Genomic DNA, 25,252 nt, shown 5'->3' with positions numbered 1-25,252 from the left:
ACGAAATCGGGCCCCGGCGGCAGGGGGGCCCAAGCCAAGGGGCCGCCCGATACCTTTTTATGTTTTTTTGTTTTTTTTTTTAAATAAGGCAAGCCGCGCCACGGAGCTGGCGACGGCCGCCTAATCATTGATGCAGCGTGAGGGGCGAAAGCTCCGCCCCCTCACGCTCAGAGTGTAGGATCACCGGATCACATAGAGCATGAGGGGTGAAAGCTCCGCCCCCTCATACAGACTGCAGGAGCACTGGATCGTGCCACAAGAGCTGCATGAGGGCTGAAAGCTCCGCCCCATCACACAGACTGATGGAGCTGGAGCTATCACTCCATCAGCACTTCATCAGGGCCCCAAAGTGGAAGGAATAGGGAGGTCGGTACAATAATGTATTTAAAAAAAAAATATTGTATATGGCATTTAATTATTATTTCATTATTATTTCAATTATAAACACAAAAATAAATATATGTGTGTGTCTGTGGAGGGGGACAAAACGCATAAAGTTTTTTTTTCTTAAAAAAATGGAGATTTCTAGATTTATTTTTATATAGATATACATATATAAACACTTATATATAGATTAGACACACAAGTTCAGCTCCCCAGTGTCACCTTTGTCCCCATCCAGCCAGGCACAGGATGGGCTGTTTGGGGACAAAGATGGAAAACCCTACGTGTGTTATCTGGGTGCTGGTCAGGTTCTATGTGGGCAGTGTGGAGGCCAGGGCTGGTTTTGGGGTGTGCAACCTGTGATCAATGCCTATAATTTAGGGGGTTTTAAATATACCTTTAATGCAGAGTTTTTATGTGAATTCTATTTGATCTATATCTGCAATGCTGGGTGTGTGTGTTATTCTGTTGATCTATATCTGCTATGCTATGTTTCCATACATTATTTATGTATTCAAAGAAAAAGGGGCGCATGTACAAAAGGGGCCCTATGTACATGCGCCCCTTTTTCTTTGATTATGTCCTTTGTACATGCGCCCCTTTTTCTTTGATTTTGCCCTATGTACATGCGCCCCTTTTTCTTTGATTTCGCCCTATGTACATGCGACCCTTTTTCTTTGATTATGTCCTTTGTACATGCGCCCCTTTTTCTTTGATTTCGCCCTATGTACATGCGACCCTTTTTCTTTGATTATGTCCTTTGTACATGCGCCCCTTTTTCTTTGATTTCGCCCTATGTACATGCGACCCTTTTTCTTTGATTACGTCTGGTCTTGAACATCCTGAGGAGTGTTTTGTCGGGTTGCTGCAGTGCATTGCTTGAGGAGTCTTGTTTATTATTATTTTTACTTTTAATTTTCACTTTTTAATTTGAACACATATCACGTGATAGAGTGATCTATATTTCTTAAGCATTATTTATGTATACCTGTAAATACAGGGTTTTTATGTCTTATTCAGTTGATCTATACATGAACGTACTGTTTACATGTGTTGTTTATTTGATCTATACATGAACTACAGGGAGTAAGCAAGAGAGGTATGGTTTAGTTAATGAGGGACAAGGGGACTCTGGGGATGATTACGGGGGAGAGTACCATGGTCAGGGTCAGAAGGAGGGAAGACTGCACCCTAATGTTAGGCATTTTTTTTACTTTCTGTAGGAATAAATAGAACTGTGTAATTTTTATTTATCCAGAGATAAAACGCCATTTCTGAATTTGTAGTCACTTCAGTGGACAAAACATTCTAGGCCCTGAAATCAGTGAGAAGAAAGGTAAAGGTTTTATGTTATTTACTCTATTTCAATCTGCATATTTTATTAAAAATTATTAGTGGCACTAAATTGTGGCTTCGGATGTAACATGACTTTTTTAGTGTATTGATGTACTCCCAATCCCATCACAAAAGATTCTATCTCATACATCTGCTGAGCTCTGAGGTCATCTTTATCTAGCATACATGGATGGTGAGGAGTTAATATTCTGTCTATTCCCTGCTATTTATTTTGGCCTTTTAACACTTTTGGTTCCTGTCTAACATTGCCATAATTGCCATGAATTTCTCTTGGTTTTCTTATAGAAATATACATCATTGACAATAACTTCACTAAATGTATAAAACAGGTTGATTAATGGTTGTCCTTTATATTTGCAGAACCACACCATCAATGGCTGTTACGTGTCACCTTTTACCTGTCCTGAATGCTGCATTGTTGAAGATAAAGTAAGTTGAAAAAATTTACAGATATTATTCGATATGTAATTTGTTGAAAAAAAAATTGTTGGGTAAAAATCATGGGTTTTTTTGGGGGGGGTGAGGGGGTGGGGGGGCCCTTAAAAGATTCTCGCACCCGGGCCCTGAGGCGTCTAGTTACGCCCCTGGTAGAAGAACAGAAGAACTGACGACATTAAAATAAGCATATGTGTCTATACCTACACATGAATCCGATTTCATTCTATATTTAAGGGTGTAGTGTTTTATTGGAGACAGCATAGAATCTGCCGCATTTGCGTAAGGTCTAGCAAGAGGTAATAGCCGGCCTCGGTTCTAGATGCCCACAAAGCAGGGCATCCGTCGAGAGAGATGTAAAGTGCCCCGACGAGGCTACATTATTAACATTTTAGGCGCGATGAACATGATCTTAGATTAATCCAGCCATTTTTTACAATGTCTTGTATACACGGTATTATATACGCATTGGCTGAATGAGCAATTAATTTACTGCTGTACGCTAAAGTGTTAAATAAGATACTAAAGGGCACCCTGCGCCCCGGCATCAGCCCGACCATGTGTGTGTATGTATAAGATGACGGCGGTGAGAGGGGCATCCTATGTGCGGGTTCTCATGATACTGTAAGTGCCCTTCCCCCTCCCCTCCCTGCATGCACACGGAGTCTGCTGCTGACAGATTCTCACTTAATTATCCGTTGCTATGGAAACTGTCTCCCTCCTGCCTGCCAGCAGTGTTTCTGCTGCTACGTCTGTGGCCTATATACATCGATTGCGTCTGTGAGCTCCCGTCTTGACATCTGCAATGCTGCCCGGTTCTGCCCCGGGTAATTGCCCCCACTGCCAAGAGCTTTAATCGCACGCGGTGTCCTGATCAGCGTCAGGAAGAGGGCTATCGAAAGGAGCGGCAAATGTATGTGGAAGCGAAAACGCAAGCGATGCGGCATTATACGCTGAACTAACCACATATACGTTTAAACTCCATACTGAAAGGGGATTCTCCGTTACGTAATTCATTAACCCCTTAATTACCTAAAAAGCTAAAAGCATTAATTTTATGTTTGGTCCGTTTAAGGTATCCGCACAATATAAGCCTCCATAGGACAAAGGGTTAATCATAAAAAACGGTTCAAGACAAAATTCATGTGGTGTCGTTACCCATTAATGGAGGGGACCCTGAGACTCTGGAAATATTAACCCTTTAATAGCCATTATGAAGATTCTATGTAGTGACTCGCCAAACCTCTTACCCAAATGGCTCTAATAGTGGTCCTTATAGAAACTTTGACTTGTCATTACTTAAAGATACACATTGAGTCACTTGCATTCAAGCAGGGATATCAACCAGAACGTACTGGATAGAATAGAACGGAGTCAGCTCCAGACAGTCTGGCCTCTTGTCCCCCCAAGAGTTCCCAGGTATACTATAGCTTGTATCCCAATACCTATAGCACAGGACCATATATCGGGGTATATAGGTTACATCACCATTTTAACAATGTCTGCCCCTTCAGACTGGTATGCTCTCCCCAGTATGTTACCGACTGGTATCTGGGTAACCTTCCGTAAGGCTGTAGACGGGGGAAAAAAACAAAAGTCTAAACATAATCCATTCTACTAGGGCTTAAATGCGTAGTTTTCAGGCGGTGGTTCACACCAGTCCAGATGTGGACGGCTTTGAATAGAACAAGTAAATGAAACATTTTCAAAGAAAAAACAAACAATCGGACTCACTCTTTGACAAAGTTATGCAACTGCTGCCGCACCGACCGCTGCGCTTGGTCAAAAAGGATCTGCGGGAAGAGAAAACAAAGTTGGTTACTAAAAGGCATCGCTTTTAGCTCCTTCCTACCAGCGATCACAACTTTATCCCTTACACCGGCACCGAATCATTAAGTTCATCCACATATTAAATATTACATTTAAGAAGATAAATGGAACAGCAAAACTACAAACATTTCCATCTAGAGCCAGCTTCGAATAAATGTTTTATCTAAAGTTAGGAAGCCTTTCTATAGAGAAATTCTGAGTGGTAAAGTAGTGCAGTCACCATAGCAACTAATGATTTCTTCCCATTGCTCCACTTTTACGAATTTGCACCTACCATACACTAAATACATGGCACACATTTTTGACATATTGCAACTTTATATAAGAAGTCCATGAATACGCTGACCCACAATATTGCTTTTTTGTTGTTTTATTGGCAACAGTTCATAATTATAATGTAGCCATGTTGCTGCTTTAAACAAAATGCAGTATTTAAGTATTGATTTCTTAAAACACTTAAAAAATATGTAACATATCTAAAATATGGGACAAGACACACTTTTACACAGCAATATTGTGATTTTGTTTTTTTAGTGCTGCATTTCCATTTTCAGACAGCAGAGGGGGGTATAAGCTCACAGTGTGTAGATTCACAAATAATTGAACAATCCATCCACGCATCTATGATCATGACTTTTTAAGATAAGGTTAGATGTCCTGACAGGAGTTTTTCCCCCCTGATTTTATATACACAGACACTCATCCAAAAGTTTGGGGTCACTTAGAAATGTCCTTGTTTTTGAAAGCACAGCATATTTTGTCCATTAAAATTACAGCACAGGTGGTATTAATGTTATTAATGACTTTTAATGGAAAATCTTTATAGGAGTACAAAGGCCCTTTGTTACTCCCATCACTCCTATCACTCCTGTGTTCCAATGTTGTGTTCGCTAATTCAAGTTGTAGTTTAAAAGCCTAATTGATCGTTTGAAAATCCTCTTGTAATTATGTTACAGCTAGAAATTTCCCCCAAACTTTTGAACGGTAGTATATATATATACTACCGTATATATATATAATTAAGCCAGTATCACAACCTCATGCTGACGAGTCCCATGAAGGACGAAACAGCTGTCCATGAGTGGTGATCTGGCTATTGTACCTCTTCCCGAGTTTTGTCTAAAGGCTGTCTTGTACAGCAGGCAATTACTTTCAAGGGATCCATGTATAAAGTGGATATAGAGGCAAAGGTGATAATTGTTAACCTTATTTGCATGTGCCTACCCAGAATCCTTTGTGGTTGTCAATACACCATGAGATTTCTGAGGGAAAAACAAGCCTTCTGGCTTGTCTGGTGTCTGTAGATGAGAGTTTAATAATACTTCTACTACCCCTTATATATATATATATATATATATATATATATATATATATATATATATAATATCAAATATATATACACACACACACACACATTTAGGGCCATAAATATTTGGACGGTGACAGTTTTCAGAATTTTGGCTCTGTACGCCACCACAATGGATTTGGAACAACACAATCAAAATGCGATTGAAAATATCATAATCTCGTAACCATATTAAACAACGGAAATTACTATAAACGTAATCAGATTAGGAGAACCATGATTCGTCATGATATACCATCACTGTGGCCTCCCTGCCCATGGACACAATAACTTTCCACGCGTTGCATATAACCGAGCGTCTCGGAAGGTTAAGGAAACGTGCGACTGCATATGTTTTCCCAATCACAAAGAAATCCATATGCACACAAAGGACGCTGCCAGATCTGTCACATGCTTCGTACTTTGAATGATCTCTGTCGACTCGTTCCAGATTCAGGCTGAATAATAGTTCAATTAATTTGATTAAATATAACCAGAAGTGGCCCGTTGAATAAAACTCATCAGAGCTACTAAGAGGCATTAACCACTTCTATCTATAAGGCACAACATTCTGGTGCTAAGAAGCGCGTAGAATGAACCTTTATCCAAGGTCCCCTGTGTATACGGCATCTGAAATGCTCTAAACATGGAATGTGATGGCAGATAAGACCCATGTGGTTGCCTGGAAATACCCAGAGACTCCGCTGCTTCTCCAGGTCACTCGGGCAAACTGCGGGTCGCGGGAGCGGCGTTGTGACACCCCCCACTTCCCCTCCAAAAATGGCAGGACCCCCCGTGACAGCGGGACCTCCTACCCGCATCCTGACAGGTAGCCAGAGTGGTCTCAGGTATGCCCATTTGGCCCATCTAGTCTGCCCGTTTGTCCTGATGTAAGACTCAGACCTTAATCAGTCGTTGGTCTTGTCTGAGATTCAGGAGTCGTATGTCTATCCCATACGTGTTTAAATCCCCTCATTGTATTACCCTCTACCACTTCGAATGGGAGGCTATCTACCACCCCCTCAGTAAAAGTAGATCACATAAAAAAAGTAGGTTGCGTGAATTCACCCCGATTCGATGAGTCATTAGTCTACAGTTGTATCCTTTATATATGAGAATAGTCACAGGATCAAGTTTGGACAGCTTTTAAATCTCGCCAGCCAAGTAAAATAATATCAAAAGAATGTTTACAATGCGCTGTGATGCAAGATCGGTTTCAGGAAAACTTTTATATAAAGAGAGGCATTAAATGAACTTACTGGTCCAAGTGTACATGTCCAAGCAAGCCCCCACACACCAGGATATTAACCCAAAAGAAGCGGGCAGACAGACTTCCGAGAAGAAATGAGGACGCCACCGTATGTTTTAGTGACATCATACTAATAGAACTACATTCAGAAATATACATTTATAAAATTGTTTACATGGAAACATAGAATTTGTTGGCAGATAAGAACCATTCGCCGTATCGCATGCATGTTTAATTTTTTACATACATAGAGAGTATAAAACATGATAATGACCCCCCACCATCCTGAATCATTATGGAACAAGGCATGTGGGCACATGTCAACATTAACCGAGGGATACGTGTAATCATACATTTTATTTGCGTCATCGCTGGCTGATAATGCAAACTCCGAGTTGGGAGCGGTTGTCACCGAGCCGGTATTTTTTTGGCAGGCCAGTAAAAATGTGACTTAAAGAAGATCTATCACTTTCCCAAACTCTATATTTAACATTATAGCAAAACTACGAAAACTACGCATCTGCAGCTGCTGGTATTTTTTTATTGAGTATAAGGGTTCTCCGTGCTGAGTGTGAGCGCAGGGCACTACATTTATCGCCTACGAAAAGTCCAAGCACCCTGCTAGTAACAGGGCACGCCGGCACATTGTACCGCGTCGCCGTAGCTTATGAACTCATATGCAAAAACATGCATTACGAGATTACACAGCCTTAACTGGGTCTACATAGAATAGGGGTGCCCAGCTTATGGTTCGCCTGGGTCTACATAAAATAAGGGTGCCCAGCTTATAGTTCGCCTGGGTCTACATAGAACAGGGGTGCCCAGCTTAAAGTTCACCTCGGTCTACAAAGAACGGGGGGGGCAGCTTATAGTTTGCCTGAATCCTTTTAGAAAAAACGTGTAATACTCAGTCATCTACGGAAAACGAGTGTATTAGGATTTCTCTAATAAGCATGCAATCACACATTTAACGTTGTGTGCTCACCAACCAGTGTGGTAAGTGTTCTATTGCGTTTGCGACTCTCAGCACATCCCTCACGTCAACATTCCAAATGATCAGAGGGACGCTTTTTTTTTTTACGGGTTGTGGTTAGAGACGTGGCTAAGGGCCGGGCTCTAACAGTGCTCTTTATGTGGCTTTGTGATCTGTTAATAGCGGTTTATGTAACTAAGTAAGGCAGTTCGATAAATAATACCGATATTGACACAATTTAACTTTTAAATATATTTACTGCTGCCTATATAACCATTCTTGTGACTTCAGGGCTGTAGAACTCTATGATACCCACATATCCAACAAACGTTCTGAGCGCCTAGAAAAAAGGGACATCAGAGGAGGAAAAAGGAACAGGGAGATTTGGAACTGTTCCTACTAAACAAGGACATTTTGTAGGTAGGGACTCTAAACCTCCATTACAATTATGCTGGTAGTAGGACCTTCACACACACGTGTGTATCCGCCTTACGTGTGTATGCGCGAGCTTTAGTAGGACAATGTCTGAATGTCCTGCTTCAGCTCTCCATTACAGTTCTCTCTAAGCTTCTTGTCCCCCTTCCCACCTAACACAAAAATAATTTCGTTCAAGACTGTACAGGGGAGATCTCTTCCAGTAATAAGCATTTAGCTCTGGGGGCAGCTATGCAGAAGATCAGTAGATGCTCAACTCATATCCTAATATTTCCTGTGGGTCTGCCCTCCCAGCCTCTCCGTTCATGCATGTCCTGCACTCCTCCCTCCTCCTCTCTCCCCGCATTCTCCTCTTAAACCCTTACGCTAAGAAATCAGGAAATGAGATGGGATTTGCTATCTGACCTTCCGCTGCCTTCCATCCCTAAGCCTATCCTTCCAGATTGTGACGTAGCGAGATGAAGCTTTGAGCTTTTTTTGCAATCAGTGGGTGATTGAGCCTTGGCCAACAGCTCCACGCTAGAAGAGAGATTACTATAGTGAACCGAGCCAGATCGCACAAAAGGGACACAGTGACATCTCGCACATTGCTACTACGTATCTCCTAAAATAGAATAACTAATTGGTGCATGTGTGCTTGCAAAGAATCACACGATGAGGGATGATATGTAGGGGTCAGTACATGAATGTACCAAAAAAGAACACATTCCCAGCTCCGGGGGATCGTTTCACCTGATAACCCGATATTGTAGGCCACACAAAATGTACAGCTGAGAAATATTATACGGGACTCCCTTAAACATGTCTTAAGTAGGATCTTCTGTATATGCTAGTTGGCCAACACAGGGGAGAAGCTTGTGTTGATACGTCCACCAGCTCCTCGGGTGCTCACAATCCGGAATCATCCCTGTTTATCCTCAGCGCGTCCAGTGCACATTACTCCATACATTTCAAATGTATGTTTTATAAATCTTATATTTGTAAAGAGAAGCAAGGTCTGGTAACATTTTGTTCTGATATAAAGACCCTAAATATTTCACTTTGGACAAGCCACATTATTTATCGAGGGACAGGAAACTTCCTAGGATTAATTTTAAGGCTTATTAAAACAGCACATTATACAAAGTGGGATGGAATTTATCCTAAAAGCGATAAATTTTTAGACTGGCCTATGGGGATTTAATAAGATTATTCTGTGTCTTCTAGAATTAGCGAGCAACTACAGAAGAGTCATATTTCATTCTTGGCTGATATATATACTTTCTCTTCTACAATACTTGACCCCTTTATGGCCGTTTCTAACATACCCTTCTAGTCTCCACTTTAGTGCAAAAAGTAAGAGATTTTGGTGTAAAGTTAGAAATATGGAGTCATCCTCATCATAGCAAACATTGGAATGGACCATTTATCAGCAGGGCCAATTTGTTGGTTGCTATGGTGATAGGATTACCTTTCAAACTTTGCACCACAATCACTTTTTATATATAACCCTCCGACAAGTAATCGGGGGGGGGGGGTGAATACTAGGCCATTATCAACGCCGGTGTCATCAAAGCCTAGATTGTAACATGCAGCTGTGACACTAGAAACGCCGATCTCCGGGGCATTGTCTGGTTTACATTAAGGAAGAAGCAGACAGATCGATATAGAATTTAGGAGCTAGGCAGAACATTTTTAAGAATCAATAGATGTTAAGAGGCAGAAGAGGATGCATTTTAAGGCAGGGCATCCATAAGTAAGGTGCCAGTAATTATTTTTTTTAGGAGTTGTGGCTACTTGGCTCCTGCATTCAGCCCTGCTGGATCCTAGTATCCCTGCACCAGTAACTACTTCTTCCAGCAAACCTTAGAAATTATTTTTTTTTCTGTACACTGTCAAAAAGTGAGCATCTGATCCCGACCGGTTTTTTTTTATCTCTCCACACTCTGGATACCACTGGATTTGGAAGCTGCTTGATTTCGGGTGAATAACTGGAAAGCTTTGTGACAAGATCCTCTCTCATTTCCTGGGCTATGCACACTGTAGCATCTGGCAGTCACCGACAACCTCTTCACTGCGAGATTATGCAACACCCAGCCGGGCCGACCAGATGTGCTCCCAAATCTCTGTAATAATCCAGTCTCAACAGGCAAACGAGATGAGTGCTTTAAATAAACACACAATCTTACTTTGCCCGTTTAACCCTGCTGTTTAGCTAAAAAAAAATAAAAAAAATTAAAAAGATTACGGTGTTTCCCCAATGCTCAATGAAATAGAAAATATTCCCAAATATATGTAAAAAGAAAGAAGAAACTTTTTGTGAAGAATTAAAGCATTTACTTCCGGCTTCCACCGGTGATCAGCGTTTCAATCCTCACCAGGACCTTCACCAGGAACACTCTGATAATAGGCTGAAACCTTGGTTATTATTCACCATAGGGCAAATCTTTTTAAATCATTTAAAAACTGGAATGACCACTTTAAGACAAAAGGGAAAGAGGCTGTCATGTGGTTTTATCCCTCAAAATAATGAAATTACATTTCAGTAACAACCGGCTGGGCGATAGCCATACATTTCTACGTAATGGAAAGTAACTGCACCAAAGTACCATTAATCTCAAGTACGCCGGACTCATTTAGTAAATTGTGCATTTACAATATACATGTATGGTATTCTTACTCTTACCGTATGGTAGTTCAGCATTTCCTGCAGACTGTCCCCAAATTTGTCAAGACATTCCTGAAAAAAAGAAATTAAAGGAGGACATCAGATTCCTGGTAAGATATTATAGTCAACAGAAGAACCCTAAAGAGGAACTTCCTAAACTCTTCCAAGGACCAGGTGAGCTTAGACATTAATGCAAGACGTCTGTGGACTGGCATTGTGCTTAGATAAATGTATCCTCGGGAGCTGATCAGGGACAAGTAATAGTATCTATAATCACTGCGTGCCTAATAATTTGTTGGCACTGGTGCCGCTGATCTCTTGATAAGATAAAGTAGCGTGGGGGCTTTGGGGGGGGGGCATGTAAGCTAATTTCAAACTCAAATCAGGACTTGACTCTTCCTAAAAAAAAAAAATGCCCCCCTGTGAAGGTGCATTTACTTATTTTAGTGCCAAAGAACGCATGAAGATACGGCACCCCATCGTTTTCTAATGACCTCCCCCTATCACTGAGTGAAAAGTTAGAATCGTCCACCCAACCCTTTGAGATCACAAATGCTAATCAAGAGAAAAAAGAAAAAGGTCAAATCGGATGTCAGGATATCAATATTTAACCCAATGAATTGATTGGGGTTTACATAGTCTACTTGCAGTAATCAATCAATCTGCAATAAGGTACTAAAAGGAAATAGAGAAACGTGAAAAGATAAATAAATGTTATATTCAGCCTTTTTAAGGTCTATTCATTAAAACCTAACTTTTAGGTGTAATAGTTCTATAGCTGGAATCCACGTCTCCTGAAGCTCGATATGCCTTTGAGCTTGTTTCCTAGTAATCTCAATTAGGACCTGCTTGCCCCAAAAGAAGCAGTCCATAGGTTTTGGAGTCATAAATAACAATAAAATGGACTGACAAGTTTGCTGGTCTTCCACCAAATGTTGAGGAAGACAGTTCTGAGATTAACTGATGATCAATGAAAACATAGCCACCTTTTTGTTAGGGACGCTGGAAGACCAACATTGGAGGTGAAGAACCAAAACAGCTGGAGCAAATACTCACACAATATAAACAAAATAAGTACAAGCACCACCTACCGAGATCATCTCATCCTTCTTACATTGTTGCGATAAGTCTCGAATGCCATTTACAAAGTGCTTGTTTGTGGTAAGGTAGGTTTTGCCAGCTTCCAGCATGCCACTGCATAGTTTAACCAACTGAAAGAAAAAGAGTGTATTAAACCCAAGTGGAATGGTCTGAGCAAACAAAAGAAAGAATATAATAAAAGAAAAAAAGAAAGTAGAAGGAAAGCGATGGATAGATCCATGTAAAAAAAGGAAGATATCTTTAAAAACAAAATTGTTATTTTAAAACTATATCAACAGAGTGCAGGATTTGCGTCTGAATGTTTTCATGCAGTCCACGTCAGATCCAGTAAACGTGGGTGTCTTGTGTGTAGACGTGGGAAGTTTTTCCTTGTCATCTGGAGACCAGACAGAGAAAGAGAGAGAAGGCCAGCAGCGGGCTAGCTGCGATATGTGTATACACTAAAACTGTGAGGATACACAGAGACTGGGAGCCAAGGAATGCTCCCTCAGCACAAATGTCTAACGTACTCCGGAGCGTCTATGGAAAAATGTTCAGGAATTTCTTCCAGCTTGCTGGGTGCAGATGTTTTATCCCGACTGCCTGTCAAAATTAAGCCTCTCTCTGTGGAATTTTTTTCAGATAATGTTCACAAACGTCTGTCGCCGATGTGCCATAACGGTTTCAGTACCAAAGGCTCTGAAGGGGTTGAGGAGCAGGGGGTAGGGAAAAGTGGAGCTATACTGGGCAACCTTGACCTTGAGGTATTTTACGTGCCAGTCCTCACCTTGTCCAGTTTGGCTTCAATTTCCACCACATCTGTTTCTACATCATCTATAGCTGCCCTATGAGAAAAAGGGAAATAAACGGTTAATTTGTTTAGAGGAACAAGAACACAAATTTCAAGCACTAAAAAAATAGCTAATTTCCATTCTAAATAGTTATAAAAACCTAAAAAGATAGATTTTGGGACCCCAGCCAAGTTCCCTACATTTTGTAAATTTAAAAGCTCGAGTAGCAGCTATCCCAGAAAACGTGGTATATTCTTTTTCCAAGATAATAACAGAATCCTCCTCTAAAATAAACTCTTGAAAATACGTACGGTATATATTTTCTTAGCAATAACATGCTAAGAAGGAAACACAATGTTTCAATTATTTGATATGGACCACAGAGGAACAAGAAGACCCCATTCTTCTATGCTCCTACCCCAAACTTACAGCCCCCCAAAAAAAAATTCTACCACCATTATTGCTCTGTTTGTGTATTTTTGCCGATGTTCTCCAAATACTTTCCTAACTGCTCTATTTGCTCTGCCCTCAAGCGTCATCACTTCTTAATACTTACATCTCCAGGATTTCACCCCTTGTTGCATCCATTCTCTGGAATTCCCTACCTTGTTCTGTCAGGCTCTCTTCTACTTAGTCTCAAAGCTCTCACCAAAGACCCACTTGCTTACATAAGGATTCCCACGACTTCATTCCATTCTTAATCCCCCCCCCATACTAATGGTTATAGTCATATTGGTCCAAGAGAAAACGTGATCTTCAGCCAAAAGTGAAACCATTTATTTAGTCAACACGTGAGAAACGAGATGTGGTTGCATAAGTTCTCAGAACCTCCGATGTCTATTCTTCAAATGGAAAGAGGATATCTCTGAGGTCCTAAAAGCGTATGTGACTCTACATCTTTTTCTATGTTGGCCTAATAAAATCCTTTATATTATATATTATGCTACATTCATCTTTTTGAAGAAATGTGAAGAATGTTTGCTTGGAACATCTAATTCTTAACTCCACATGTATACAATCTGAGCACCTGCTGAAAACCTGGAACTTCCAGGCAAGTTGGTTCTGTGCGCCTCAGGCTTGAGACACCTAGAACTGAAATGGATCAATCTTATGGCTGTAAAAATACTAATCACTAGGAGGAAGTTATCTACTGAGCAGCCACAACTACTCTGGTATATTAGTGTAGTTCAGAAGGGCTTTCTCACACTGCAAGGTTCTAACTACAGAACAACATGTTGCCAACCAGTGTAGCCAGCCAAACAGGACAATTAAAGCAGAGATAAATACAATTGTTGCTGATATAGGTTCTAGAAAATATCTGGTGCTCAGTAATCTGTGTCAGGACCTGTACACAGTGCCACTGGCCAAACCTGCTGACAAAAGGACAAATTCCTAGGGTTTTGTTATCATCACAAAGACACATTCTACAAGTGGAAAGAATTGAAAGTGGAACAGCATTTCACCCTTCCTTTTTAAATTTAGAGCAAACGTATTGGCTGATCATCAAGTACCCAGTCACAAAACAACTAAATTTACTGCATAACCAGAAAAACAAGTTTTATATTGCAGTTACTATAAAACTGCAAATTGATGTGTCCAATCATTAAGGACAGTGATTTTACTGGTAATTGGAATGTTTTCGGGGTTGTTTGTTGCTTTCTAGTCTGGAAGACAGCTAGCAAGTCTGGTAACTTCCCAAAATGATCATATTTAGTTCGCAATAAAGAAAGTAATGTCATAGTAGTTTTGTCATGTCCCCTTGAGGGGAGGGCTGGGGCAACTTGTAGCCATGGGGAAGAATGTGCCCAAGTGCCCCGATTGACCAAAATAAACTCAGAACTTAGCATCAAGTCATGTCAACCACACATTGATCAATGGAAACACTGTAGAAAACCAAAAAAAGAACCACAGAAGAAATCTAGTCCCTAGTGGCTATATGTGGAACTGCAAGTAAAACAGTTCTGTGCTCCATATGCATCATTCTTCCATACGCTTATTTACACAAATAAACAGAAAAAAGCATTAATGGTAAAAGGTAGATACGCATGTTTATACGGACAAAGATATCCCTCCCCTAAAATCTCTTCTGGCTTAAAACCTGCTGACAGAAGGATTGTCACTTTCCTGTTTCCTCAACAAATGTTTACAACCGCAATATTACTGTGTTCATATCTATTCCCTTCCCATTCCGGCTGATAGCAACAATCGGGTCTCTTGACCATCCCTTTCCTAGTTCTGTTTGAGGAGTTATCAGTTTGAATAAGAAAAGAAAAAAAAGTATATATATATATATATATATATATATATATATATATATATATATATATATATCTTTCCATTTTAAATGTATTTTGAAGCCTAAGAAATATTTTTAATATGATTATTAAGACCACTTGTATATATATTTTCCTCTAGGTATTAATTCCTGAAAAATTAATAAGTGCATCACTCTTAAAATGCAGATAATGTTGAATTAATCTCAAGCGGTTTGGAAATCGTAGTATAAGCCTTAGGCACGAAGCTTGATGTTTATGCTCCACGTCAACTGACAGTTTATAGAATGCCAACAAAGAGAAAATTACCATGTTACTGACAATTATCATGTGAGCTCCACGCAGGAATGCAGAGTTTTATCCGGAAGAGGAGGTCATCCTCGAAAAATGTATCATCCGGGGATACTGAACCAAAAATAAAATCAATGGGACAAAGATATTCTTTGTCATTGACACTTAATCTAATTGTATACGCTCTCCAATGGTCTATGGTCATCCAGCAAGAAGCCTTGAGGGGTGCGGGCACTTGCAGGTCAAAATATCACCGATTATTGATAATATAGGTTATGATGTTGATTATATGTTAGTTTACAGACAGCTAGGATCTCATCTGGTGGATAGATGTGTTTGATGGAAGCTTCTGCTTTTGATAGAGCTTTGCCATAAAGGTATCCACCAGCACCCTTGCAAGGAAGAAACCTGTATTCAGTCAGGGGCACATGGACATCCCACTTAATTTACATGATTACTCCGAAACAATTTTTAAGAAGACTTTTAATTACCCGCCATTCAAACACTCAGTGGTCCTAGTGTGGGTCCTCCTTGACCCTGATACTGTAAGGTTCTTGTGCTAATCATTATAATCTCTCCTTTTTTTAAAACAAAGGGTATACTTTTAAAGCCCCTGGTTATTTAAACATAACCTTGGTAGCATTTTATGAACAAAAATCTAATATTTTATATGTGATTTTGCCCCATGGTTTAGAATATGTTAACATACATTATATAGTTTTAAAAATCCCTGCTTGTTCATAATTAAATCACACAGGGAATTTCAATGTCTATATCACACGCATGTGTGTCCTTGAAAGGATTAATGACCACAATAGTTTATTGCCATTAGCTGGTTTATTAAATCATAACCCGGTCTTTCTAAGTAGCCGATTTCAACCCATTTGCTTACATAGAGCTTAATTTCTTTTTTTTTTTTTTCTGTCTCCATGGCAACAGTATCCCAGGACTACAGTATCCATGGTAAGCACAATTCGTTAATGGCTTGCTGTTTCCACTCCACAGGTCATCTTGGGTTTTCCCTGTGTTATGTCAACAATTCTTAATTCAATCATGACATGGTAATAGTGTAACACAGAGTTCCGGAAGTGTTCTAGAATAGCAGAACCTGGAAAGGTAGCATTCTTCTATGGATATCTCCACAATCATTACCACAGGTGAAAGCACAGTGTAAGCAGTTGCCTAGTGGCCCTTTCCAGGGAGGGCAATGTGCCAAAACATGCAGTACCAAAGCCAGCTCCTCTACAGAACTTGGTGCTACCTCCTTTCTCTCTGTAGGACACTGTATTGCCTCCTGATGTACACCGTGCCACAGGGTCCAGACATACCGAAATCACTGCATTCAAAACAAAAAGTCGGAAGATTCCAAGCTTGCAAAAAAGCTAAGCCTTGCCAGGATATCTGGGACAGCCGACAGGTATGGAGTAACGTGGCAGAAGACACTCTTCAGTCTAATGATCTGGACGGCGCCGCCAGGCATTACTTTCCTGGGCCAATGTGCCTTTGCTCTGATCTGCTTCCAGGACCAAGTAAATAATTAATGCAGAATGCTCTAACTTAAAGCAGAAGAAATCTGGAATTTTATGCACCAGATGACTTAACAATTCTATTAACTATTCAGTTAACACAATCAGCAACATTGTATTAGCACAAATTACAAACTGTTGGACAAGCTGCATACGAGAGGTGACACTGTATAGAATAATGATACATTGAGGATAATAATGGATAAAAAAGGAAGCCATGTTTTATGAGATTCTCTGACATCATATAACATCATACCGATCCATATGACTGTTTTCACACGGTCTGCCTGTTTGTGAATGTATAGGACGTGGCTATAGAATACACTAGAATAGTAAAGATAATTTTGTTTTCTGTAAGAATTTTTGTTAGAAGTTTTCATGTCTCTCGCACACTCCATGCACACACACTCACACATCTGCCAGTCCTATTGAGCATTCCTCATTCAGTAATATTTCTGGAGTAGCCAAGTAATATTTCTGCATTAGAAGTTCTGGAATGCGACTAAAGCAATCTTTCAACTTTTAATGAGATCTGGATGTAAGGCAATCCAGACCCTTTAGTTCCCAGAGTTCCGACTTGAGAACATCCTTGTCAGTTAAAGAAATTTGTAGGCCTTGTCATGATGCCAGTTTTCCCTGAACTTTTGCCTGTCTGGACTGCCTTCCTTTCCAAGAACCAAGTTGTTCAGAAGAGAAGAGTAGCCGGGCCTCATTCAGCCTGCCTACGAAAACATCATGAAGGGTCTATGGACCCCTACTACTGGAAAACCTAACTGAGTTTATTGTAACATTATAACTCTCTCCCCGCTCAAATATTTTCATACGGATCCTTCGGAGTGGCTCATACACTACTGGTAAATTTATAAACATATTAATATAAGAGTTTTTACACCAAATAATAAAACTCTCCGCCATATCGGTGCACTTCAGCCTATCGCAAAACGTTACCTGTGGGATTTTACTTAAACGTTATTGGCCCCACTTTACACCAAACCAATAATTGCCCCACAAAGTTCTTTAACAATATTTCACATTATTATTAATTTAGAAAACACCAACCTATTTTGGAGAGCTTTGCAATTTAATGGGGTGGGCAAACATGTTGACCACCATGACTACACTAGGTAATTGAAAGATTGATTGACTGCGTCCATTATCTCCTCCATCCCCATTTAATTCTTCTTATGAAGAATTTCTAAAAGTAATATCAAGCGGGGGCCATATTTATATAGACCAAATCTGGAGTAGAATTCTACGTTCCCCTAAGCAGTTACCGTGGAAACCAATGGAATCTTCCCATTAACTGGCCCACGTTTAGCACGTGGCGCCCGACAGGTTAGTTATATACAGTTCATTTTACCTGCTGGGTTATGTATTCTCAGGTGCTGCTGGATGCTCTATACCGTTTGCTTATAACCCAAAGGCTTTTTTTTTATTTTAGAGACCCAAACAATCAGTTGTTAGCGGGACTCATTACTAATGTATGTGTCAGCTGACTTTGTCTCTTTTATTATCACTTAAATAATTGATGGCACAATCTGATCCATACACACCATAACTTTACCATACTTAGGATGCCTGAACCTCACCGAAGACATCTCAAGGCTGGAGACTCAAAAAGGGGACGGGTCAGTAATAAGTATTTTTGCTATTTAAGAACGAAATACATGGTAACGTGCTGGTCTCTAGAAATACTGTACATTTCTTCATATTTTTGACCCTTCCCTTTATAAATAAATATTTCACAGCATTTTGGCTGGCCGAGGGTAATGAAAAAAAACTCCTTTTGTTGGAAGAAAAAAATATTCACCTAGAATCGCATAGGCCAGAGGGATGCTATATTATAACAATTGCCCAGTGCCTGTCGCATGCATCTGAGATCTATCACAGCGTGAGATGGAAAGCTACCAATTATAGCGAGGGTGCGTAAGAATAGACTCGCAGGATGGGCTGAGACGCAGGTGGAGACGACGGGGAGGGGGAGGATGAGCTTGAGAGGGGAGAGTCAGCTCAGAGGGGTCTGCCGGGGATTCAATTTATCATGGGAAAACACATCATGAATTAGCAGGTTTCACCCTGACAGATGATCCAAGCTACACGCTCTTCGTAGGTGAGGTCACCAGCCGTGCCATATGATTGTGTACCATGAAAAGGACATGAAAGTGGCCTAATGTAGGAGAAACTCGCCCCATTCCAAATATTCTTATGTTTACTATTGTGCATTAAATCGTAATAAAAATCAATGGCAAATAAAAAAAAAAAAAAAAGACCAAAAACAAGGTGGTCAGAACCTCTGGATTCTGGTCCCAAGAACAAGTCTGGAATCTGCTATAACAATGTGATGGGGGTATTTCTTCAAGTACATAGGGGCTGTTTAAACATCAAGGAATTCTGCTTTACGGGATGTTACAGTTGATGAGTTTCCTTAAAGCAAAATCAACTAAGTAACTTTGTATCTGCAGCTTAGATTTTTCCAGTAATTCGCCATTTTTTACATGAAATACTCCCCGGCGTATAAAACAAACTGATTTATGTTCTCTTTGCACCTACTCTTCCTCTGCTTTCCTATAATTTCGTTCTCACTTTTGTGGACATCTTAGAACAGATATCATTTCTTACAGAGCATTTCTGTGGCCTCTGGCTCTGCCTTTCCATAAATCACAATAAAAAAAAACACAGGGCTCCCTCCCCACACATATCTGTTTCTTTTATTATGTATCCCAAGAGAATATGACAACCGGGAACATACATGGTAGCCATGGGTTTATTAGATAAAGTAGAAGAGTAGTGGGTAAGCTATCTGCAGCCCATTGCAGACATTTTCACCCCCCCTCCCCATTTAATTCAAGAAAGCGATTTATCCCACACATGTTTTCTAATATGAAAGATGGATAAATCAATATAAGACTAATTAAATAAAAATAAGAATAAGAATCAGAGCCAGCTAGGAATGTCCATTGGACCATTTCATTGGTTTCTACAGCACAAAAGACCAACATTTTCAAACTTTGCACCAGAATCACTTTTTTATACATAATCCCAATAAATTTATGTGAGGAACATACCAATTTTTGCTAGTGTATTTTGTATTATAAAACCGCCACTCTGTCTATTTTGAGGATCAAAATCACATTTAAAAAAATGCTTTTATTTCCAAAGAAAATGGAATTGAGGATGAAATGTAATTTTTTCCACGACATAAATGGAAATTGTGTCACCTAAAGCCAGAAATTGCAATTTAAAAAGGATTAGATGTGAACACGAAACCTCTGGCTTCTGTTCTTTTCCAGGCATAGATCTAAAATGTTTCAAGTGAATTTATATGTAAGTAGAATGTCATTTTAATAAAAATATATTACGGTTACCTAAATTAAAGACGACCTACCCAATAGTGTCCCAATTCTAACTATTTATTCATAGGGCAAATAATATGTCCTTAAGTTTGGAATTTTCATATTTAGACACTTAAGCATCTCTACTCAGACTGGATCCTTTCTGTGTTCATGTGATGGTTTCTATACAGGGACCCCTTCTATAGGTCCTACTGTAGGTTCTGTTGGCCATTGTGACTTGAACTGCTTGACATGCCTGGTGCAGCAAATTTGTTTTTTGGAGAACGACATAACTTTAGCATTTTCTTGGTCTACCTGAAAGTTGCCATCCTAGCCCTGTATTCAGAAGCAATCAATATTTCCCTAGAAAATGCATTTTTTAATAGCCAGAACCCACATTTAATGAATGCAGGCAGTTTCCTTGTTATGCCAGTTTCTATAGTTCTTCAAATCGTCCAACAGCTGTTGCAGTTACCTCCAGGTCTCACACTTTATGATAGACGTGAACTGCTCCAACCCACAGCTAAATATGTCCCATGCTATGAGCAATGGAAGGGAGGAAAATTGGGCAGGAAAATGAAAAAAGTCAGTTATTTATCAAGACAAAAATGTCCTTAATGGAACTATGTCCAAATCACTTTCTTGCCAAACCAAGTGGTCTCCAGAGCTCATGCTGCCAGGATCCCGGCTTCCATTCGGTAATAAAAAAAAGTAACGTTAAGCTATTTAACCGTTTCATCTCTACACTGTGCATAGACAAGGTCTATGCGGTTGTGGAGCATCTGGGCACAAAGGAGCAACAAAGGGAGGCTGGCAAAGGGTTCAAGGGATTAATCAATCACTATGCAGATTTAATTATCTGTAGTAAGACCCTGGTAGCTGTGGTGCCTCACTTGTAATTCCTTATACAGCCACAAGGGGCACAACAATAAATGTGTGTTCTATGTTCTTTGCTTTAGTAGCAAATAGTCTTTTACTATGGGTGGTACTGTAGTTTGGGGTAGCCGTATTAGTCCAGTGTATAAGAATGCAAAAAAACAGAATGTTGCAGAATCTTGTAATACCTTTTTTATTGGACTAACAATATTTAAAATAATAGACGAGCTTTCGGGAGTCCTCCCTTTATCAAGTCAAAAGCATTTCACTATTTCACATACTATGGGGGGTGGATCAGTTTTACAGGAATTACAGCAGCACAACAACAAGAGAGCTACATATTGTCTGCACAAAACATAACTAGAGCTCCTGGCACCTGGGGCAAGGTCAGAAGAAAGCAGAAGATGACGCAGGGACCTGGCGGTGGCTGGGTCGCCTGCACTTCTTGATCTATGAAAGTTATGGCCCTGTGGCTAAATGTCTAAAAGGTGCAAGCGTCGTGTTTTGAGTTTATGCGACGTGCGACATGCCAGCCATGCAGCCCGGTCCAAAAGTAAAGAGATTTTCCCAAGGACGCAGACGTGAGAGTAAGGCAAGGAAATCCAGAGAAGGGGCCCTTCATTTATAATTGCTCCGGGGCCCAAGCCTCCGTAACCTGGCCTTGACACACAGATGACTTTTTTGTAATTTTCACGTTATTATTGGATCACTATGGCAAAAGCAACATGATTTGCACGAGACCACCCTAAATTTTATGGTATCCCCATTGCAAATGTTTGGGGGGATACTGCAGAATAAATCTCCCTCTAACGATATACTTATCCCCAGTCAGATCCAGTGTTCCAGCCACCAATAAGTGGCAAGAATCATCGGACCACGTAGGAGGATACTCTTTTTCTGTTTTTGAAGAATTTGTATTGAAATATGGATTCTTCCTTCGTGGGGCTGCCAGGCACAGCAATCTGTCCCTTTAACAACGCTTTAAGGATTCCCATACTCCTATATCAGTTATTGGATCACCCATTATAAAGAGAATGCAAAACCAATCATCTGCCACTTTCATTGATATGAAAACATCCTGTTAGCTCAAAGCGTCAAGAAAAAAAACCAAACATTAATCTTCAATATTCACAAGAACATTCAGATTGTAAATCTACTGAAAAGGTTTTCACAATTAAGTATAAGTTGTTTTCACCGACATCCATGCCGAATAATCTATAAAGAGACCTGTATTTTATTTCTTCTTTTTATTCTTTTCTTCGATGTATTCCTTTTACATTCCCCTGGGGTAGATTGCCCCATACATTATCCCAGTACTAGTACATTAGTTTGGCTATATATCATTTCGTCTAGAGAGCTCACAGACATTTTCCCATGAATGCATTAACATGTGACTGCCACATGCGGGATTGATACGCGTTTGACTCTAATACACAGATAAGAGACTGTTCGTGTTAAAGTAATGCATTTCCATTAGACTCCCCGCTTACCATGAGAAATATGCGAGCATATCCAATTCAGTAATGCACTTCCCGAATACCACTGAGCTTTTTTTTTTTTTTTCCTCCCCTTTGCACCCCCTGTGCTTTCTTTCGACATGAAATTGACATTTGAGAAATGCTAGTTTTAGGTTTCACAGGAAGCAGTAAAAAGAGACTTAAGTCAAAAATATCCAAGGAAAAAAAACTGGGTAAAACAGAAAGACATAAACCAAATTTCCGTACAACACCCATCCGAGCACCACGTGAAAGAGCTGACCCACTGGGCGAATTTGCCCTACAAGGGGCTTTTGTTTGGCCTGTTCTGAGCAACTAATGAGATGACATCATGATGTGAAGGATACATTCTAACAGGAAGTGCATCCAGATACACATCAAACTGTTATTTGTTTGGTTTTCCTTTTTTTTTTTTTTTTCTTTAAATTAAATACAATTTTAACGGCTTTGTTACAAGCAGGAAAAATACAGGAGAGAGTTGGGGGATAACGTTCACCGGAGTCTGGAGTTGAACGCGATGCAGGCTCGGTATCTCCGAGGAGGAAACTGATTGTCCGTGATCATTCTATACCGTGGGGTTATATATAAAGTGTGATTACACTGTACAGTGGTAAAGTGGCGCAATCACCATAGTAACTAATGCGACATTCCAAAGTCTCACTTTTACCACTTTGTACCGGCAATGCTCCTTATATACATCTTTAAATGCAAAAGTAAATGATCATGAACCAATATAATAAATATCAACCTAAATGGTGATTTCCTAAACAAAAAGCTACCCATGTCATTATTTGGTTGTCACGCGGTGTTTTTTGTTTCCATTCCCCCTTCTGTGGTTATATCGCGAGGTGTGTATGGAATCACTGATGTCCCACACGCTTGCTTATGGTGCACAGAGCAGATTAGGGATTTTACTGCCACCCCCAGTTAATTTAATCTGTTTGCTGGTTCTTGGAGTCCTAAGATTCCTAAATTCTGTAACACTGTAAGATGTTGAAGTGTTCATAATAAGTCAGAGGAAAGGAATACAGACCACGGTAGTCATTTAGTAGCCGCTCTCATGGGATGCACGTATTGGGTAGGATGGATTCGCTCCCATAGAAATACTTCAAGGTGCAGTCATGCCAAAGATCTTTACTTTTTAGGAAACATGAAACCAAAGCTAGTTTATGATTCTGTCTTTCTGGAAGCTGACCAGATTTGGTTCCTTTGGCAAGTCCCCATGTAATTCAATGAAGGTCTACTTAGTGGCCACTGTGCAGCACCATGTTTAGTCTAACAAGTTCCAACTCATGTGGAAGCCACTGAAACCATTGTGATATAATCATTATTTCAAACACGATTTTACTCTAGTAACTAGAATATAACAGTCTTCAAAATGTCATGTCAATTACATTTAGAGAGATGCAGTTGGACAAAACATGTACAAAACCCTTTTGTTTTAAGATCCAACAACCTCCGGCAACAGAAGCTAAGTCCAGGTTTCTGTCAGGAAGGGTAACGGAGGGCGAGCTACGAAAGACATCTGGACGTAGAAATGTATGTCAGGAAGGAAATCCTATGTTCCAGAAACAATGATGTCGTTAACAAAAATCTGGATGTTCTGGATACTAGTTTTAAGCTCATAGGTGAAAAGCCTTCTGTGTTATTTGTCTACTCTGCAACAAACTAGTTCATCATCCCTTTATATTCCCTCAATTCTTTAATACAAAAGGCCATGCGTGGGTTGTGGTGTATTCTGGTCTAGCCCGACAACGCCTAGGGCAGCAGGTCCAGGGGCAGCACATCAGCCATAAAGCCAGGGGCAGATACCCTGTGGGTGAAGATGACAGGGACCATAATGCAATAAGATGAGGTAGCACAGCATGCCAAGGCCAGTACCAGGGCATGACGTTAATAGAGATACATGTCCCTCATCATGAATGGAGTCCGAAAGTGGACTGAGAATTGTAGCTTATTAAACATTACAAATCAGGAGTTCAAAGCAGCTTCCCTGTCCTCGGTACTCTTCCCATAGTATACGCCGGCTTACTTAACATTAATAAAATAGGGATGGGAAGGGAAGCGTAGCTCATGTGCATTCAGCATGGTTTGTAGAATAAAGTCAACGAATCGGAAACAAAAAGCCCTTAGAAGTCTGCCTGCTATTAATGTCACATCTGCTTCCGGCCACCGTGACATCCTCAGACCTACGCATCCTCTAGGGAGAAGGTTACTGAATCTGTGATTCTAAGCATAAAAGGGACAATGGCAGCCAATGGAATACTAAAGCAAAGGATGTTTATATTTCCTTCCCTCCCACGGAAGGGTATATTATAGTTTGGAGGGTATTAAGCTTTTAGGTATTACAGGGTTCCTCACATTTATTGAGGACACGGCGTGAAAAGACATACCTAACTTTCTAGTTACGAAAGGAAAAACTGGTATCTATATAATAGCTAATTTATTATAATTTCTTGTTTTACATATCGCGCCATCATAATGGGACTCGCCCAGGACCTAGTAGATAGAACCCAATAAATTCAGTAACTACCTTGTTGGGTTGTATATCTCAAAATGGAGACTTTAAACTCTGGGGTACACAAGTCCTTACTTAATACAACCAGAAATTCCACTGGATTCCCCATTGCAAGATGGCAGCTGAACTTCTCCGTGAGATGTCAGAAGCCCATTTTTTTTACCTACAGTGCAAAAGCACTTTATAAACCTAATTTTGAAAATGGCAAACTGCTGAGAAATTCTGCCGAGTTCAATCTCACACTGGTGAATAGAGAGCTGATAACGAATTGTCAACCAGCAATTATCAACCTGAGAGCGAATGCAAAGGGTCAAAACGTCTCATCTGTGGGCAATTACAGTGGAGACCATGAGATCCACAAAAGAGAAGCTAAAGAGAGAAAAAAAATCCCCAAAACACGTTACAAGATGAATGA

The 25,252-nt window shown here is 40.1% G+C and overlaps 1 protein-coding gene across 1 annotated transcript in view; it reads right to left on the bottom strand.

Annotated features, from left to right (window-relative positions):
* Positions 1 to 25,252, bottom strand: part of LOC149274136 (arf-GAP with coiled-coil, ANK repeat and PH domain-containing protein 3-like) — a 74,490-nt gene that overhangs the window by 26,940 nt on the left and 22,298 nt on the right. The window contains exons 2-5 of the mRNA XM_089505778.1: positions 12,522 to 12,579; positions 11,746 to 11,865; positions 10,673 to 10,726; positions 3,910 to 3,968 (exon numbers count right to left, since the gene is read on the bottom strand). Of these exons, the coding sequence (XP_089361904.1) occupies positions 3,910 to 3,968; positions 10,673 to 10,726; positions 11,746 to 11,865; positions 12,522 to 12,579 (291 nt within the window). The remainder of the gene's footprint in view (positions 1 to 3,909; positions 3,969 to 10,672; positions 10,727 to 11,745; positions 11,866 to 12,521; positions 12,580 to 25,252) is intronic.

This window comes from Sceloporus occidentalis, unplaced genomic scaffold (genome assembly GCF_023333645.1).
Source record: "Sceloporus occidentalis isolate IW3139 unplaced genomic scaffold, rSceOcc1.0.p SCAF_346, whole genome shotgun sequence".
NCBI lineage: Eukaryota > Metazoa > Chordata > Lepidosauria > Squamata > Phrynosomatidae > Sceloporus > Sceloporus occidentalis.
The sequence above is the reverse complement of the archived record's forward strand: the minus strand, read 5'-3'. Positions and strand labels throughout refer to the sequence as shown.